The sequence below is a fragment of the Balaenoptera borealis genome, assembly GCF_965194805.1.
Source record: "Balaenoptera borealis genome assembly, chromosome: 2".
Taxonomy (NCBI): domain Eukaryota; kingdom Metazoa; phylum Chordata; class Mammalia; order Artiodactyla; family Balaenopteridae; genus Balaenoptera; species Balaenoptera borealis.
In genome coordinates, this window is record NC_138867.1 from 158,476,304 (window position 1) to 158,496,151 (window position 19,848).

Consider the following 19,848-nt stretch of genomic DNA (forward strand, 5'->3'; position numbering starts at 1 on the left):
CTCACAGTAATGTATGTCTTTATAGGAAGACAATGAGTAAAGGGAGTAGCTGAATTTTGGCTTTGGTTCTTAATAATGTGGGCATGTTCAATTTAGTACATTTTGTGTTTTAGACCAGGTCTAGTAATGCTAAAACATACTAACTCAAGTATAAGAAGACAGGAACAATTAATGGAGTGGTCAAGGTGGTGGTTCTGTTGAAATTGAACTGAACTGTAATCTTTTTTCCAATTTATGCATCTTAGAGCTTGGAAGAGAGGGCTTTGATTTGGGATTTGAGAGCAAAGCCCTTCTCTTCATAAGGAAACCTTAAAATGGTTGATGTAGAATGTTTAAGCTGGACTGCATCACAGCTGTCAACAGGATGTAAGCTACAACTCACCCCCCCAAGTATCTAATGAAGTTAACCTGTGGAATGGAATTGCTTAACTCAGTGGTTCTCAAAGTGTGGTCCCTGTCTTCACTTGGAAACTTGTTAGAAATGTGAATTCTTGGACCCTACCCAAACCTACTGAATGAGAAACTTGACGGGTTGCCCCAGTAGTCTATGTTTTGACAGGACCTCCAGATGATTCTGATATACTCTTAAGTATGAGAAACACTGGCTTACATTATCCATCTGGATTTTTTTAAAAAAGCTACAAAATGATAATTTTGGTTTGTGGCATAATTGCAATCTGGTTGTTCATCCTGATTGTAATAGACCAACAGGTTCACGTGCTTCTTGTGGCTACTCTGGGATGTTATAAAAAGACGTGTCATCAGTTCTTTGCTGATGTAGGTCTTCCTATTTTGCTGTGGCAGTCAGGATTATTCAGGTGTATATTAAAAGGACAGGTCCTGCTCTTTGAAATACTAATTTGTTTTGTCAGAAGGTTATTTTTATCAACTTTGATTTTCATAGCGGCTTGTGTGGTTTTTCCTTTAGAAATTGTCCTGTGAAGTAGAGATGATAGAAACTGAAACCAACAAGTTACAACTCAATATATTAAATACAATTAATTTTTACAAAATAAAAAGAGGTCTGCACATTGTAATCAAGTTTGCTTTGCTGAGCCTTGAAAATAATTGGTGGTCTTTTATTTTCATTCATGATTATTAAGCTCACATGTTCTAGAGTCAGAAGGCCTGGGTTCAAATTCTGCCTTCTCCATTACCTGACGTTGGTAAAGTTACTTAATCATGCTAAGGTTCACTTTTTTCATCTGTGAAATGGAATAATAACTTAACACTTAATTGTATAGGATTTTTGTGAGGAATAAATGAGATTATGCATGTAAAGCATTAGAGCTTGTTAAACGTTAGCTGCTGGTACTATTATTATTGCTATTACTACCACTTCTGCTCCTGTGGTTGGCCGTAGTTAACCTAGAGATGCATTTGTGTTAGGTCTTTAATTTGTGGACCACATCTATCTGTCATCTCAACAGGAAGAAGGAAGATAAGGCTTCTTTATCTCTTCTTATGTTTTTAGTATCTCCGATATTATCCTATATTACTCTTATACATACATTTTGTTCTTTCTTTCATTTATTGAGTTATATTTGAGTGCCTACTGTTTGCCAGGTACTAGCCAGCACATTCCTGCCCCTAGGACCCTTATGGCAGAGTATCTCATTTATTCTAATATATATCTTAATTAGTGTGGTCTTTTGACTGCCATGACCATTACTTCACCCAAGGCAGCCCATTTGCTTTTGGGTGAAACTTGGGCTTGCATCCTGACTAAGCTGCTGAACTAGGCAGTAACCTGTCTGTGCAGTAAACTGTGGATTTTCTCTAGTCTTAGTTTTGGTCATTAAAATGAGAATAATACAATCTAACTTAAAAGGAGATTTGAACATTAATTAAGACAGTATTTAAACAGTACCTAGAATAATGTCAGGTACTCAGTAGATGCTCAATAAAGGGTAGCTCTGCTTTTCTGCTTTTTATCTCTGTAGTCTTCCAAGAGAAACTGGCAGCAGTGGGTTGAAGCAGATGGAGTGTTTTTTTGTTTTATAATAGAGTCTTTGAACTTTTATTGGAAATCAGGACATCCCCCTTCAACAAATTGTTTTAAGTAAGTTTTTTGGAAAATGCTTGTTATTTTGCATTATGTTTAGCATAATGAAAACGCAGTGACTGTCCTTTTAAGACTCTATAAGAGTTCATTTTCTTATTAATCAGTCATTGACCCCCCCACCTTTTTGTGGGCAAGAAGTCATAAACTTTGATCAGTCATTCTTGTTCACATCTTTGATTCCTTCCATACTCATCATAATTTAAACTGCAAATCTTGAAAGAGCACAGACTATCTTAGGATATCGGAAAGCTAGAATACAAGTGTATTTTGTTTCTGGGAAAGGAATATTAGAGATCTAATCAAACTCTTTCCTTTTTCGGATCAGGAAGAGGGTCTAGAGGATGAAAATGTCAAGCTCACATGACACTCCAGGCTTCCTAGTGCCTAATGCTCGGTTCCACTGATTTAGGCTGATGTTCATATTTTGATCATCAGCTCAAGTTCAATCAAGAAGAGCTGTCACTTAACAAGGTTTCTATTTTATAGTTAGTTTACTTTCTGGGAAATGGATTCTAGAAAATAGGTAAGTGGTTATGATATTTGGCCCAATTAGCAAGCCAAAAAGGAAAAATCGAAGAATGAAATATAGAAATCAAAGCACTCTTGACTTGACACTTTGGTTCTTGGGCAGGAAAACCAACATTGTTTGTGCTGTTCTTATTCCTTGGGTTTATTTGTGTCTGTACCCCTCCACCTACTTCTGAATGACACAGACATTTACATTTTGGTCCTTTTTGTAAAATTAGATACTTAAAATAGACAGAAAAAAGTCAGTGAGGGAGTAATCAAGAATAATAAACTTTGGACCCTCTCTGAGAACAGAATGTTTACTTGACAAAATATGTGGCTTGGAACTCTGAATTACCATAGCATCATAAGAAACAAAGTGTTATACAAATGTAAAGTAGTTTATAATAATTGTAATTGCGAATAAGGTTGGATCGTGTGGAGGAGTACATATTAGACCAGGGTTGGCAAAAATGTGGTGCTTGTGCCATTGGGTCTGTATCTTGCACTTACAAATGTCTGTTGAGACACTGTTTTCTTCTAATTCCATTCAGAGCCTGAAAATTCTTCTCAACACATTGCATCTGAGAGTCAGTACCAGTTGATCAGAGTTTGTATATTGGTATTTATTTATCATCCTTGTATTAAATCGTGACAAATGAAAGGAAAGCTAGTATAAGTGTAAAAAGGATAGAGGGTTTTTTGTTTGTTTGCTTTTTAATCCCACAAAGCATTACTGAAAATTTAAATATTCATTTAGGATTTTAGTTTTAATGTACTGTACCAATTAGAAGTCAGTGGTTATTTTAGCAAAAATCTTTATATTCTAGGCAATAGGCTGGGGGGGCGGTATGAAGTGGCTTCGCTAAATTATAGGTGAAAAGGAGGCTTCTTACTGGAAACAGCTGTCATAAAACAAACAAAAACACTGTATAATATTCTTTATCGACTGATTCTCTTGGGTGCTCTTGTCATTCAGTGATTGGCAAAATGCAAGTTCTGGAAGTTCACAGGTTGCTTACTACTTTAGTTGCATTAAAAAAAAAAAAAAAAGGCTGAGGTCTCCTCTTCCATCTCTCCCCACCACCATTACAGTTATTTTGACCCAAAAAACCCCCTACAACTCTATAGCCGGAAAGGGGATGTATAAAAACAAACCTCAAGATAAGGAAATAGGAGAAAAGAAATATTTTCAATATTTAAAATAAATTACTTGAAGGAATTCATTCATTCCTCAATTGAGGAAACATGTGCAGGCTTTCTAAGCTGCCAGGCCCTGTGTGAGGCACAGTGATAACAGATATGTGGAACAAGGCTTCTCAACCTGTTTCACATCATAGCACGCATAGAAAATGATAATATAGAAATAGAAATCATCTGCCAGGGAGTTCCTGCCACATCAGGCCCTCTGGGCAGTCCTGTGGGTTGAGGAGATGATATCTTGGCACACCATCACCCTTTGGGAGTTATAAACATTGGGAACTTTTGATGTAAGACATACTTCCTACCCTTGGGAAACTGACAGAGAACATAGGCAAGGGAACAGACACTGAGCATTAGTGTCTCCAAGACTGGTTTTGTTGTGGAGAAGAGATAGTGGCTGGGCTGATTTTGAGTGTGGTGCATAGATTGTTGGAGGGAGGACAAATCCAGCTACTGCAGAATGAGATAGCGGAATTTTGTCTTAACTTGTTTCTCTGGTTATGCCTCAAATCCACGTGGCTTCCGAAAGAATGTGCAATAAAGTTTTGATTTAATTCAGGGCTTGAGATGAGGAAGGATAAAAACAGAAGAGTTTTTCCTTTTTGTGAACACTAACCTTAGAAATTCTCATTCTGGCCACCTGTCCTCCTGCCTCTCTATGGACCGTATTGAGAAGATGAGGACAATGAGGAAAGGATCAGGAGGAAAAGTGGGAAAGATATTCTGGAAGAGCCATACCAGTTTGGAGCCGAAGAGCATGTTAAGGCATCTACTCCCCTCCTGTCTTCATCCCCCACCACCCTGGGGAAAAAAACCTCTAATACTCTCTACTTTAAATGTGGATTGTATGCCAGTGTAACTGCCCTTGGACCCCTCAGGTTGCAGAAGTAAAAAAAAGTTTGTATCCTAAAACAATTCAGTGAATATTACTGGATATCTGTGTGGTGGGTGGGGTCAGGAGGAGTGGTCCCTATTTCATGGAAGGATAATAATAGTACAGGGTGAGTAGTGTTATGGAAGGACAAAGGAGAAATGTCAGGATGAACGAAAGATAGAGGACATGCCCTATCAGCCTTAAAGTGCTAGAGAAGCTGGAAGGTGGAAAAATGAGATCCCAACAAGTGTGGAAAAAAAAAATAAGGGATAAAATGAGGCGAATCCTTTTACAAAGCCAAAGCTTTGAGTTAAAAAGTAATGAGAGAGAAAATATAATAAAGAGGGCTTTGGAAGCCCCCTTTTCTTTAATACCCTTGCTGTGGTCTTTATATGTGTTATGTGTTTGTTTATTCTTAAGGTGGGTCAGAAACATGTATTACTTCTTCCCCTTCAGTATTTAATTTGAAAACTTTTTCATCTACTTTTCATTATCAAGCTAAACTTTAATTTTAGTTATCTCTAGTACTTTTTATCCTGAAGAATGCCCCAGCAGTTGGGGTGGTTTTATATTTTCAGATTCCTCACCCACTCATGAAGTGCATTTCGTTAAGCCGGGGTTTAGACCAGCAGTGTTCTCCACACCCTGTCTTTCCTTTAATGGCAGAAAAATCAAGAATACTTTGCCACTTAGTGGTCTTTCAGACATTTGATGACTATTTTCAGATCTTGGCTTATAAGTAAATATAGCTATTCTGAATAGCACATGTAGATGCCACCTTAGTAGATTACTGCTGGAACAAGTTTGGGAAGCTTTGCCACATGACTGCAATCTTAAGTGACAGAGAAAGATTATGAATTCTATTTTTACATTTATTTAATATTCTTAACCATATGAAAATTAGTTTGTTTTTGCTTTGTTCATGAAAGTTATGCTTTTATTGAAATTATTATTAGAAATCAAATCAATCTTTGCTGAGCCCTGGGTACCTAACTTTTGTGGTTTTGGTGTTTTGTAAGTGTTAAAAGTAAAATGTAGTAATAATGTGCCTTATACAGAGAGGGAGGAAAATTGCCACTTTTTGATGTGTCCCATCAAATACAGCTTATTATCCTCTTTTATAATTAAATGCTGTTTTAAAAGTGGTTTGTGGCTGTTTGTGTTTACAGGATCGCCCCAGGACTTTTGACATGCACTCACTGGAGAGTTCACTCATTGACATAATGAGAGCTGAAAATGATTCGATTAAAGGTAATTTTCCAAATGTAACTATTTGATTTTAGTAAATAGTTTAAAATGTGTATTATCTATGTAACATGATGAGCAATATGGCAAATATTATAGATTCATATTTTATATCCAGTCAGTTCCATCAATTTTATACATGTACCTCTTTTTGTTCAAAAACAGACATATTTTATGTGCATCCACTGTAAGGCCTTCACAATACCAATTAAGGGAACTACCTACAAGAGTTACTAATTGCTAAGGGAGGGCAGTTAACTGGAAAGATAGGAACCATACTCCTAATTTTTTTTTATCTCTCAGGCAAAACCTGCTAAGTGCCGCAGAACCTTCATGTCTGTTCACCAATGACAGTGCCTGTACACTAGGAAGAGTTCAAATGTTGATAGATTTTTTGGCCTAGTTTCATGTTTTTTAAAATGGCCAACAGTTTCAAAGTTAAAATGAAGCTTTGTAGTTCTTGAAATACTTTTTCTGTATTATGTTAAAAAAAAATAGTGCTATTCCCACTTGGATTCTGGTCTCAATTCTTTTACCCTGAATAAGATATTGCAGTTTGACTAGGCCTCAATTTCTTCATCTTTAATAGGGGACTTAGAACCACTCTTATGATAGGGGACTTAATAATGGGAAGCTTTAAAAATACAGGTGCCTGGGCCCCATCCCAGGTGTGGGGTGGGGCTTATGATATTTTTTAGTGTCTCACGTGATGTTCATGTGTAGCCAGAGTTGAGAATGAACAGATTAGATGTTCTCTAAGGGCCATTCTAGCTCTGATTTTGTGAAAACTACCCCACAAAATAAAATATTTTTCTGCAAAAAATCTCGTTTTACTAGACTGAAGAGTTTTTTTGTTTTTTTTTTTAAAGACATTTGGGTTGTTTGGTATATTTGGTCCTGTCACAAGTTGTTTGTTCGTTTGTTCATTCATTCATTCATCCAATGTTTCTGAGCCTGCTTTGTGCCAACACAGCTTTGCGCTGGGATCAAAGGTGGCAAAGAGCCTGTGACTTCAAGTGGTAACCAGCTTGGCCTAGTTTTCCTTTGAGTTTGGTTTATCATATTACTGATGCAGTAAAACTATTTTTCAGCAAACCTATAACAATAAATTTTTTTATGAGGCATTTTTTTGAGGTCTGGAGAGATGAAAAATAATATGTGAAAAAATATGTGTCCATCTGATGAACTAACTTTGAAGTGGGATTATTTTGAAGGTCTTTACTGAATTCCTCAGGGAATTCTGATGGCCTCTAATCTGATTGCATACTTTGTTTCTGAGGAAAGAGGATCTCTCAGAATTGGCTTTTTTTTTTTTTTTGGTCACTTTTTAGCACTCTGACTTTGGCTAGTCCTTCAGCCTCTTCGAACCTTTGTTTTCCCATCAGAAAAATTAGGAGAGTCTAAGGCCCTTTCTAGCACCAGAAAAACTGCACACTTTAAAATAAAGTAGCTAAAGGAGAAATCTGAATAAAGTCTGTGAATTATACAGTCTCACTTTCCTGGTTTTGTACTATAGTTATGTAAGATGTTCCCAGTTGAGGACACTGGAAAAAGGGTACACAGAATCTCTCTGTACTACTCTTTGTAACTTGATGTGAATCTATGATTGTTTCAGAATTAAAAGTTAAGTACAGAAAAAGTTTCTAAAGGACTTTTTTTTTCCTTAATTGATTTCCTCAGCAACTTTTTTTTTTTTTGAGAGCCTCTTCTCTTACGTACTAGATAATAGGGATAATAATTAGAACTCATTTTCATGATAAGTGCCTATGTCTTTTATCAGAGAAAACAGTTTACAAGTGGCAGCAATATAAACACTTTATTATGTGATGCTTCTAAGAAGTAAGCTTCTAGCTAGTATTTATGTAAGAGTTTGCACACATTATTCTAATAGGATTAACAACATTTCCTTGGTTTATCGGATACAGTGAGGACAACTCAGGTTTATTTTTTCTCTTCTAGTTTGCTAAGTGGCTCATTGTGTAAACTTCTGCCTTTATTCTATATTCCCTTTTAAATTTCTTCTTACCAATTTTTACCTAAATTAGGTTTCTTTAGGCTGATTCTGTAGAGATAATTAAAAGTTGAGTCTGGTGACAGAAAAAATTAACTCTGATTGACCTAACGTGGGAACAAAAATGTTTTGTGAAATTGTAACATATAAGAGGAAGTGTGGCAGGATGGAAAGAACATGGATTTTGGAGTCACATAGACCTGGATTTAAATTGCCATTCTGCCACTACAGTTTTGTGGTAGTTTATGAGGATTAAATGATATCATGTGTCTATAAAATCCAGCATACTGCCAGTTCATTGAGAAGACACTCAATAAATGGTATCGAGTATTACTAAACATCTATTAAGTCTGTTTTCTTGCTTATCAAATGAGAAAACCGGTTTCAATATGACTGCCAAGGTGACTTAAGCATATTAAATGAACTTTGTGTATTTTTTTCCTTCTAAGAGAAGTAAGGAATTCACAGATGAGTTCATGGTCCTAAAATGCCAGACTGCAGTTATGCTTGATTTTTTTTTTTTAAACCAAGATGATGAACTTTATACCATTGTAGTCTATCGCAATGCAGTTTTGCTCAGGGGAATACTTTATTTCTTGTCAAACTCTCCTCTGATTTAGATAGCTATTTTAGGAAAACTATGTTTGATTTTAACAGTGGTTCTATTGTGAAATTTTGTTTAAAGGTGATAATAAAAGCTGAATATCTTTAAAAAGTCTAACACATTGTCCTTTTAAAGTAAGTATATAAAACTGCCTGTCCATTTTGAAAATGAATAAATAGCCTCTTCATGTGCTCTGCTTCCTTAGAAACAGATAAAACAGAAAATGGGCATTATTTCTATGAGACTAGTATAGAATAACATGCCTTTCAAAAAATTAATTTGAAAATTGTTTTTAAAAAACTATCATATGGAGGCAGATTTTATGTTTGGGTTCATTTTATCTTAAAAATAACTTTATAAAATATATTATGAATGACTTCATTTATTTTTATTTTCATTTGCAATTCCTCATAGATATGTGGTTTGTGTGTATGTGTTTAAATAATGAAGCCTAAAATTGATACAAGACCTGTCAATTGAATGGAGTCGTTAAGGCTGTATTATTTATTTAAATTAAAAAAAAAAAAACCCAAAATTGAATTTGCCTTTTCCTTTTGGGAAAAAAAAAAAATCTCCCTTAATGAAGTGGGTTTAAAATTTTATTTTATTTTTGCCATCAACAGACAAGATGTTAATATGCCTAGGAACTTTCAAATATAATTTTTGAGTTTATTTTTTATGAATGTGCTGTTGATTCCAGTTGGCTTGTTTAGCAACCTTTTTTTTTTTTTTAAAGAAATGTGCAAACAGAATAGCTAGCCTTCATTTCATAATTTATATATATATTTTTTTACAGTTCATTTAAAAATAGTTTTTCTAAGAATTTTAAGGCTACTGTCATTTTCTCCATGTACAGAGGTTTACCTCTTTGAGAAGAAAAGGGTCCTCCCTCTGCCTTTATCTCCATGTCCTTTCACTGATGAGCTGGCATGTCTGTCTGTAGTATTTTTATCCACGAAATTATGTATTGCCTTCTCCATAACTAACACCAGTGACAGTCTGTAGCACTTCTTCCCCAGAGAACGATTTCATTTTCCTCACTGCACACCCGGTCTTACAAGCTAAGAGCCTGCTCTGTAGACCAATCTTTGAATTTTGATCTCTGAGACGGCAGCTTGTGCATTGCTACTATAATTGTTAGGCTTATCAAGTATTTTCTTCACCTGGACAGGAAAATCTTTTACTATTGTAGATGCTGAGATGATTATTTGGGAAGTATTGTATCTTACTGTTATTTATGTTTTTTCCTGCCTGTGAAATTGGTACTTATTGTTTAGAAATGGAGCAGCATGAAATAGATTAAAAACACGTGCGAGTGCATCTGTTTTCAGCCCTTATGAAGCATAGTTTGGACACAGTGAAATAAAGATTCATGAAGTGGTATTACATACAGTGTACAGTAGGAGAGACCTCTAAAAATTAAGGAGACTTTTTAAATTTTCTTTCCTGTATGTGAAGGGAATAAAGGAATATATGTATAAACCAAGAAGCAGTAGTTCATTGAATGGAAGCAGAGGGAGACAGCACTGGAATAAAGAGACAAAAACTAGTATTTGAAAATTATCAGATGTCAGAGTAGAACAATTCACAGTTTCATAGTAGTGGTTGAGTGTTTTAAATCCTATATATGAAAACAATTTAATATCCAGTTTGCTTCATTTCACTAGAAAGCCAAATGAGACAGCAAAATTATTGAGAGAACAAAGGCAATCTGTAAATTGTCAAAACATATATAGTTGTTCTTCAGATATTAATTAACTAAATTATGAATCAGAATATCATTTTATTTTTCCTCAGAATACTGTGAAATTAGAGTCTTCCATTCTTCATATTGTTATAGGAAGTATCTTGCTTCCAGTTTTTGGAAGGGGAAGCTCAGCATATCTACCCCAGTCCCTCTGAGTTTCAGGCATTTTAAATACTTAATTTGCATGTGGGCAATGATGATTGCATTCAGAAATGCAAGTTGTTTAAAGTGCCAGTCTTTTACATATTCCCGTGGTGCCCGAGAAACCTATTGCATATGTCAGTCAAGTAAGTAGTGGGAGTGTGTTAGACCTTACTGCCTCACTTGCCTCATGCATTAATTTAATAAGAACTTATTTTAAGAGCTGGACCTACTCCAAAAATGCTATGCATTTAATTCCAGACTGCTGAAGGTACTGTGACCTTGCATTTTAAAATACTTCTGAGATTTTTCTTTCCTTATCTACACATTAAATTAGGGGCCCTCCCCAAACTATTTTTCATGGCTGTGAATTTGTTTGAAACAAATGCTTCAGCGAGTGGGCAAGTGATGATTCCATCTGTGCCTCTTTTCTTTGCTGCTAAGCAGAACCATTTATTATAATCTCTCTAGAAGAAAATCATGAAACTCAGTTGAAAGTTTAGTACATAAAGCCAGTTTTGTTAATTTTCTGTAAGATTTTTTATGTCACTGTGGGAGAGAGTGACTGTTGGGATAATTATTTATATTCTGTATCTTTACAGTAGGGGGAAGGAATAAAGTTAGTGCTGCTTTAAAAAGATATCATAAATAATAAGCAGAAAACCTTAAATTTTCCTTCGATCCACAATTCTTTTAATATTCCTATACTCCAAATTGCAGTCACTTAGCTCAGTATTTTCAAGAACAGATGTTGTATACTGATACAGATGTTTTGAACAGATATTGTATACTGACTTTGTGTACACCGAGATAGCTCTGGAAACCTTCCATGAGAGTTGCTGACAATAGGACTAAATTTAATATCATTCAGTTATAAATTTGAGTTTCAGAGTAAATACAGTTTTAAAAAATGAAAGGGACTTTTACCGAATAAGTTCTGTTGCTATAATATTATTTAAATGATTTATTTGAAATAGTTGTGGGGAGATGTAATCTCTTACAGTATTTAATCTTTTTCTATTTAAATCAGTTTGCCTGTGGCAATTTGAAGAAAGACAACTATGCACTGCTCTGCACCCCACTCCCCAGTCACCTTTTTAAAGGATTAGATGGACGTTTTTCTTCAAGGGATATTTAATGGGCCATGATACAAAGTACCATAAAGAAGACACGGATAAAGCAAAACGGCTAAATTTTACTTGGATTCATAATCAAATTTCTCCTTCCTAGCAAATTACCATTATGTGGTATCAAATGTCTTCTGGTGAAATGGGGGATCTTTAAATATTACAAGTGTTGAAGATTCCGAGTCGTCCAGGCAGCTGCCCTGCAAACCTGGCTGGAGCCTTCCTGAACTCGGCTGGTTCTTTCTTGCTCTGCTTGGATGATACCAAGTAATTCAAAGCAGCATAGCAGGGGAGTGGCTGAGGTCTCTGGGGAGCAGAAAATTGCCTTACTTCTAGAAGCTTCATGAGTAATGGAGTAAGGCACACAGCAAAGAATACAGTTCATAAACTTGGCTACAGTTGAACTTCGCGTGTGGCTATTAGAAGTGAAGTGGTTTCCTCTCCTTCCGCACTCTCCCTTTCTTGACTTCTGAAATGGAACATCCTAAACAGTCTTTCTCTTTTGCTTGGCTTAGTTGTGCCGTAGGATGGGACCTGGGCTTCTCTGCTGAGGTAACTTCCTTTGTGAGGAAGAAGGGGGCAAAGTGGTGGGGCATGATTTTCTGTGTATCACTGGTGCAGGGTGTATTCGTAATTCGGACCCACTGTCTCCTTTCTGGTTTACTGTTGGTCAGGATTTTTCTGATTCCTCACAGCACAGTGTAGGCAGAGTTTACAGAGGTGTCGGTTTCAAACTGTGTGACTACTTTTCCATGTTGAGGATTGCTGTTGTTTTTGGTTTTGTTTTATTTTGTTTTAAATTTTTCAAGGGGAGGAGGGGAAAGGGAAATGCCTGGGAGGACAAAATGTGATGTTTGTGAACACGGATGTGCTCGTAGCCTTGGATTGAAGTCTTCCTTACTCTAGGCTCTGAAGTGAAACCAACTTGGTTGATACTAAATGCTCCTGTGCCTTGGCCAGATCCTCATCTGCCCGATTTTTTATATAATATGTACCGGTAAGTACAAAGTAGTGACCCTCTGTCCTCTGCCCTCCATGTGTTTGTGATAGAATATTGACCCTTGTTCTTATTTGTTCCGAAAATCACACGAGCAGTTGTCACAAAGGGGGAATTTGTCTTTTGCCATCCGTGATGTGGGCCCATAATTACTCAAGCAGTCCCTTATCTTAATCCTGAACATTGAGCACAAAGAGTCTTGAGCCCAGGAAAATTGAGTAGGCATCTTAAAACATTGTTGCAACTCTGCTTGTACCTGGGTGAGAGATGAGGGTACAGGGGGGCAGAGGGGAAAGTGACAGTAAACTTTTTATGCTATTAGAAGGTTGAAGAACCTAACCATTTCTTTCAAAGATGCTTTTAACTCATTAACTTTTTTTTTTTCCTTTACAACTGTATTAAGGCTCATGTACTTTATGGCTGTTGTAACTTGATTTTGTTAGACTCACATTCAGGGCAGGGATTGGGAAAGGAATAAACTATATGTGACAGTTAACACTTAGAAATACCAAATCAAAAAACAAGCAGCAGTCAGGTAGCAAATTAGTGAGTGCTTTTCTGTAATCTTGTACATTTTCACACTAAGTACTGTGTACAACTTAGTAAGTATAGATATTACCATGTGGACAGGCAATAACAATATTATTTTCCATTCAGAAGTGAAATCTGAATAAATTTAAGTAGTAAGGTTTTCAGATTTTGTCAACAGTTTGTCAGTGTCAAATATTGGGGCCCTCCCTACTGTGTAAAAAAGTAGAAGGAGGTCCAGAACATTTATAGAGATCCGTTTTGTTCATGCACCATGTCCAAATTAATAATATATTGTACCTTTTGATAGTGTCACTTATTATTTTTCTGTTTTTTCCTTCTATATTATAAAATTCTGTAGAGAGGTGACTTGCTGTTTCATTTCCTGACAGCTACTAGAACAGCCCTATATGCTAATAATTTGCATAATGAAAGCCCTTTTGATTTAATACAATGGTGAGTTGTCTGTGAAGGTCTTAAGACTTTCTTTAATCCTGTTATATAATCCTGGAATATGTTATTTGCTGACTTTAAGGGAGTTGAAGCAATGCCACCTGATTCATAGCTGTCATAAAAATATGCAGGATTCTCTTTGCATTCAATTTAACAACAGGAAGCAGAATAGTTGCACAATTGTGCCACAAAATTATTTCTTCCTGACAGGCATGGAATTTCTACCTGAATATTGTAGGCAGTTGATCCACTTAGCAGCTGTGTATACCTGATTTGTGAATTTCTTTATTCACTACTCCTTATTTTTTTCCCCTCATGTTGCCACTATCCTCATTACCTAAGTTACAGGAGGGAAAAGAGAAAAAACTTGATGAATTTGTTGCTGTTCAGCAGTAAAAATTTGCAAAAGGAATACCTTTTAGCTAGTTTTAAACTAGTTACTACTTTTTGAATCAGATATGGAGATGACTAGGCTGCCTCTGGGCTTCATTATCTTGTCTGATAGACTGAGTCTGAATTCAGCCCCACACTAGCACACTCTGTTCTAAAAGCAAGGCTTTGTTTTATTCTGGGTGTTACCTGGTAACCAGTCAATTAAGAACATTAGTGGAACTCTGAAGGGAAAGCAGTTCCATAATCTCTTTGGAATCCAATTGGGCTGATGCCAGTTGTTATACATTGGGTAAGAGAAGGAGGAATCAACCAATTAGAGGACCCTTTTTTAATTCTTGAGAAACCAGCACTAAAGTGCAGATCTTCATTCTGAAGAGCAGCCATGATTAATTAGTGTTAATTAGTATAAAGAATCTAAAAAAGAAAAAAAAAATCTAACTTCTACTGGCTATAGTATTCCAAATAATAAATGTCTGGCATGGTTAATTAAATGGAGATATTTAAATCAGCCACTTGGTCTCTTTATTGTAAAAGATCAGAAGTTGTTAGCTTATAATAGACTTTCCCAAATTGTTAGAAATAAAGAGAAGCATTTAGGAGTGTATTAAGACCTGGTTTTGCCATTAACAGTTACATGGCTTAAGTCAGTCACTTCCCTCTAGATCCTGGTTTCTCTACCTGCAGGAGGAAATGGAGGGATTGAACTTAGTGATCTTTAAGTTGCTATCAGCAATTCCACGCAGTCTCTCTGGCATGGTATTTCTCAGTGACAAAGTTGAAGGTTTTTATAGTTGAATGACTGAAAGTAACATACGGATTTCGTGTGAGTTGAGGTGTGGCAGCATTTAATATTGAGTAGCTTGTAAGAAGGGCTATAACCAGAAATCAATCAAATTTATTCAGTTGAGTGAAGGCTTTGTTTCTAGACTGCATTTTTTCTTTTTGAGATAGGCCTAAAAATACTATGTCAAGGAAGCAGTTGTTTAAACTTGGCTTGATGTAATGTTTCTGTTCTCAGTTTGTGGACTACGGGCCTCTTCAGCCATGGGAATTATTTGATGGGGTCTAGGAACCTATTAGAACCAAGCATTCTAGTTAGATGATAGATTTGTCATGTATGTGTTGCATGATTATCTTCCAGAAGCACGTGGATGCTGATGTAATACAATGAAAATATATTTAAAGGTGTTGCTGAATTCATAGTAGCCTTTCATTATTAAGGGTTTTTGTTGTGGTTGTTTTACTTGTAGTATCCACTGGCGTGGGGCTTGAGGGCTTCAGGTGTTATGGTGGGGAGCCTCTCTGAAATATTTTGATTGAAGTAGGTCTTAATAATCACGGAAGGTTATGAAACACTGCTGTAGAGAACTTCTCTAATTGTTCCACTTTAAACTCCTACCATTAGAATGTTCCCCATAACCAAAAAAGAACATAACAAAAAAAGGAATTTAATAGAGGAAATAGTGAGGACGAGGACAGAGAGGAGTGAGGAGGAGTCACTTACCCCATCCTAGATTATCATCTCCACCAAATAGCATTTTGGAATGTTGTCTCTGGCATCTGAAGCCATCTTTTTGCCTTTTGAGGCATGTCTAGGAGTGTGGACTTGTCAGGCTATATCTGGCACAGTGCCAGGGGGCAGGGGGAGCCCTGTGACAGGAGGGGTGCACCCTGGAGTGGGGTAACATGGTAGCCCTTGTTAGGAGGGGGAGATGGCTTTCTTCAAGCCACATGGCTTGGAAGTACCTTACATTTTAGCTTCTGCTTATCTTCCAGCTCCACACACATTTGAGTGTATTCCATGTCCCGAGTAGTAGTAGACCACAGGACACATTTGATGCTGAGCTCCATATTTCTTTTTTGAGGTGGACCTGGACATTCTGTATAGGAAGCAGTGTTAACAGCCAGTTTCAAGTGAAAGGGCAGTTACTTCTGATACCATTTCTCTGGCTTTTATTCTTTGCCCCTTCTGAGAATTATCTCTAATTTAAATCCTTATAATAACCTTCCATGTGAGTTTTGTGATCTCCAATTTACGGCTGCAGAAACTGCAGTTCAGAGAGATACAACCGCTTTTGTAAAGTCACTCGACTAACTGGTGCCTAGAGAATCAAGATAGGAACACATAGCCTCTGGCTTCTGGTTCAATAGCTTAGGTATTTATTGTGTAGCATTTGTGAGGGAAACAAACATTAAAAAAGTTTGTCTTAGTATACTTTAGACAGAGAGCAGGCATTCAGGTTTCTTAATTTCTCTGTAGGAGACTGGGGACAGAATTTAAAATCTGTATTTTATCATAATCTTCTGTAAAAGATTCAGCTCTCACACCTGCTGATTTCTTATTGAAGGGTGCCTTTTGGCGGGTGGAGGTCAAAATAGAATCACTGAGGGAACTTTTCCAAGCTGGCTTATTCTTTTCGCTGATTCTGATTCACCAGGTCTGTCATGAGACTTAAGCATATGTATTCTGGAAGTGATTCAGATAGACTCTCTCCCTCCTCACCCCTAGCCTCACTCTACTTTGAGAACCACTTTAGATACATATGTAAAGTCTGAAGCTGTGGGAGGTTGTTCTTAAAACAAATAAATATCAAGCACTATTTTAGGCTGTTGGGATATATCAGGAAATAAAAACTAAGACTCTTGGCCTCATGCAACTTATCCTCCAAATAATTTGCAGATATCTTTGAACAGCCTGTTTTTTAGTTTTGAGGGCTAATTAATAAGAGGAAGACTCAGTGCCTTTAGTATTGATAAAGGAAAATAAGAACTGGCCTTTTGAGACAACAAAAGATGAAATCAGATTAGGTATGAAATCCAAGTGCATTCTTCATGAAGGTTCAATAAAATCATCAGAATTTATATTAAGTAAGTGATTAGGGTTGATGATAGGTATGTATGCAGAAAGCCAACTACTGACTTTGCTGATTGCTTTTAGGGGTTTGGACTTAAGTAACCAGCATTAAGAATGGCTTATCTCATCTCTAAAGTTCTCAATCATTTGCAAGCAACTTAGTTTATAGTACCTAAGGATTTCTTAAGTTCGTCTTGGTCTTCTTCATGTCAGTACAGAGAGCCATTTCTCAACATCATCTTTACCTTCTGGCCAGTTCTACAATTATTTATTTTTATTCACTGGTTCTTTTAAAATATGTCTCTTATAACACATGCTTCTTTTTTTTTTTTTAATTTATTTATTTTCATTTACTTATGGCTGTGTTGGGTCTTCGTTTCCGCGCAAGGGCTTTCTCTAGTTGTGGCAAGCGGGGGCCACTCTTCATCGCGGTGCGCAGGCCTCTCACTATCGCGGCCTCTCCTGTTGCGGAGCACAGGCTCCAGACGCGCAGGCTCAGTAATTGTGGCTCACGGGCCCAGTCACTCCGCGGCATGTGGGATCCTCCCAGACCAGGGCTCGAACCCGTGTCCCCTGCATTGGCAGGCAGACTCTCAACCACTGCGCCACCAGGGAAGCCCACACATGCTTCTTTTGATCAAACTTTTTGCAAGGTAGAATTTTAATTTACTGCCTTGGCTTTGTTTCTGGATTACTTAAAGCTTTTCTGCTATCCATTGGTCTGTTTTTCCACTTTTCTTTCCATTATATTATCTTTCTTTTTTTTTTAACTGGCTTTGGCTGGTTTACTGTGGATAAAAACTATGCCTAATTTTTTAAAGCTTAAAATATTGCCATTAATCACTGGTATCATAACATCCTCTTAAGGCAAGTTATCTTGTTGCTCTGTCCTCTAAATGTAGCATCCAGAGTCAGAAGGCCTCTGGCAGGGATAAAAATAGCCTTCCTGCTTGCTGGTTTGTTGTTAGATTTACTGGCAGTAGGAAATCTTTCAAATTCCTTAATTCGGTCAGCTCTTTGCTAGTGTCTCTGTAGACATTCCCCGCTGCCTGAAATTCTTAGATGCTTTTAGATCTTCCATCTTTGCACCTGCCCTGAGTTATAGTCAAAGCAAACCTTCTTTTATTATGAAACCTTCTTTTATTATGAACCCTTCCTCAACCTGTAGAAACATATCCCATTGACTTTACTTACCTTAAAGATAGAAGTTCTTTTCTTTTTTTTTTGGCCACTATACATTCTGGTTTTCAGCTATCATATCACAATTGAAAAATTAGATCTAAGCTATTGGTACAGAAGAGAGATCCTCCTTGGGTTTTGTTAAAAGGAACACTTTTAAGTTCCTTTGAATTTTCAAAGTTTTCATTTCCTAAAATACTTCTGCTACTTTGCCTGTTTGGCTATCATAAAAGTAAAGAGTTAGGTTTTTTCTCTTCTCTCCCCCAGAGAAGAATGATATCCTTGTTTGTAACTCAGAACATTAGCAAACTCTCATTTCTCTGAAGCCAAAAATCCCACAGATAGCCACTCCCTTCTCCAAGGTTCCAGTTTGGGTCTTATTTGGCTAAGAGGAATCCTTCCTCTTTCTTTCTCTCACAAATAGAAAACTGTTGGTTATCTGTGGCTTATAAGTTAGTGAGGGAAAAGGAATTAATATTAATTGAGCACATACTCTATACTGGGAGAGTTTTCTGGGCATTCTGCAAAAATTATCTCATGAATTTGTCACATGTAAATAGAAATATCTCTGTTTTACTTCAGAGAAACTAAGTAGTAATTTGACCTAGCTTACAAGATGGGATTGGTCCAACTGTACACTTTTCACTGGGTGTTTCATGGCAGAGAGACCACCAGCTGCTAGCTTTGTTTTATTCACTTATTCAACAGCTATTTATTGAGTACCTTTCTCTGCTCTAAGTTCTGGGATGCAAGACGCAAAATCTATCCTCAAAGATTTTGTTGCTCTAGACTAGGAAGAGAGTTTAGAGATAGGTGATTTAAATATAGTATAATAAGTGTAAAGCGTGTTGTATGGAGCCCATAAGGCTGTCTGAACCGGGGAGCAGGTGGCTTGAGGCAGGGACTTTCCGTAGGATGTGAGGCCTAAGAATGAAGCTACCTGGACAGAAGGGCGGAGGCTTGAGTGGTGAAACACTGGGGGCAGAGAGAAAGGAAGGCATTTCAGATGGAGGGAGGGACCCAGAAGTAAAAGTTAATGGGCTAGTAGTTCTGAACGTGCAGAGTACCTCATGTGGGAAGGGAAATGGCAGTGTGAGAGATGAACCTAGAGAGGTAAGCAAGAGAATTCAAGTATTTTTTTACAAGCCCCGGTCTTTAAACTGAAAGCCAAATCTGTCCTGGAGAGGGGTTTTGTGTAGCCTAAACTGTGTGTGTGTGTAATTTAAATGGCTCTTTTGGAGGGGACAAGACTCTCCATCCAGTTGATGTCAGTCCCAGCCAGTGTCTCCTTCATAATTTTGACTGGAAACGTCTTTACTGGAAGTCGGTTGTATCACAGATAGGTCAGGGGGTAGAATAAGGTTACTGATTATGATTTGGGGAGTTACTTTTAGGTCATTGGAAGAAATTATTAAAAACGATTATCCTTGTATCATTAAATGATAGAACATAATGAACACATTTTTATTCGTTCATATTGATACATGTTCTGCGTTTGTGTAAGTATAAAGCTGGTATTCAGAAATTGAATTTATTCCACATTTCTTGTACCTTGCTTGCGTCATCCAGGCCCCCACAGCGCCATCTTGCTGCAAGTCTCAGGCAGTGTTGGTAAAAACAGCAGATGCAGAAAGGCAGTTACAGCACCTCCTTTAAAAAATTATTTATGGCAGTATAGCTTTGGATTACTTAGATATGAACTAAATAAAATTAGCAGGAGCAGAATCAGGAGAAACATCTCTAGTTAAACAATAACAAATAATGTATATGTGTGTATGTATGTACGTGTGTGTGTGTGTGTGTGTTGTGTCGTGTGCATAAACCTTTTAATCTGTTTTAGAAATGGACCTAAGTCCATGCCTATCCTTTCCCTATGAGAAATTTTTAACGATGTCCACTGAAAACCTCTCCTTTTTCGTT

General features: G+C 36.9%; 1 protein-coding gene across 5 annotated transcripts in view; it reads left to right on the forward strand.

Moving 5' to 3' along the window:
* Positions 1 to 19,848, forward strand: part of CPEB4 (cytoplasmic polyadenylation element binding protein 4) — a 64,084-nt gene that overhangs the window by 13,370 nt on the left and 30,866 nt on the right. For 3 of the 5 annotated variants that reach the window (XM_082381100.1, XM_082381101.1, XM_082381102.1), the window contains exon 2: positions 5,819 to 5,900. In XM_082381100.1, coding sequence (XP_082237226.1) covers positions 5,819 to 5,900 — 82 coding nt within the window. Of the gene's footprint in view, positions 1 to 5,818; positions 5,901 to 5,941; positions 12,522 to 19,848 lie in introns of those variants that run through there. The other 2 variants (XM_082381103.1, XM_082381104.1) reach the window with 2 other exon arrangements.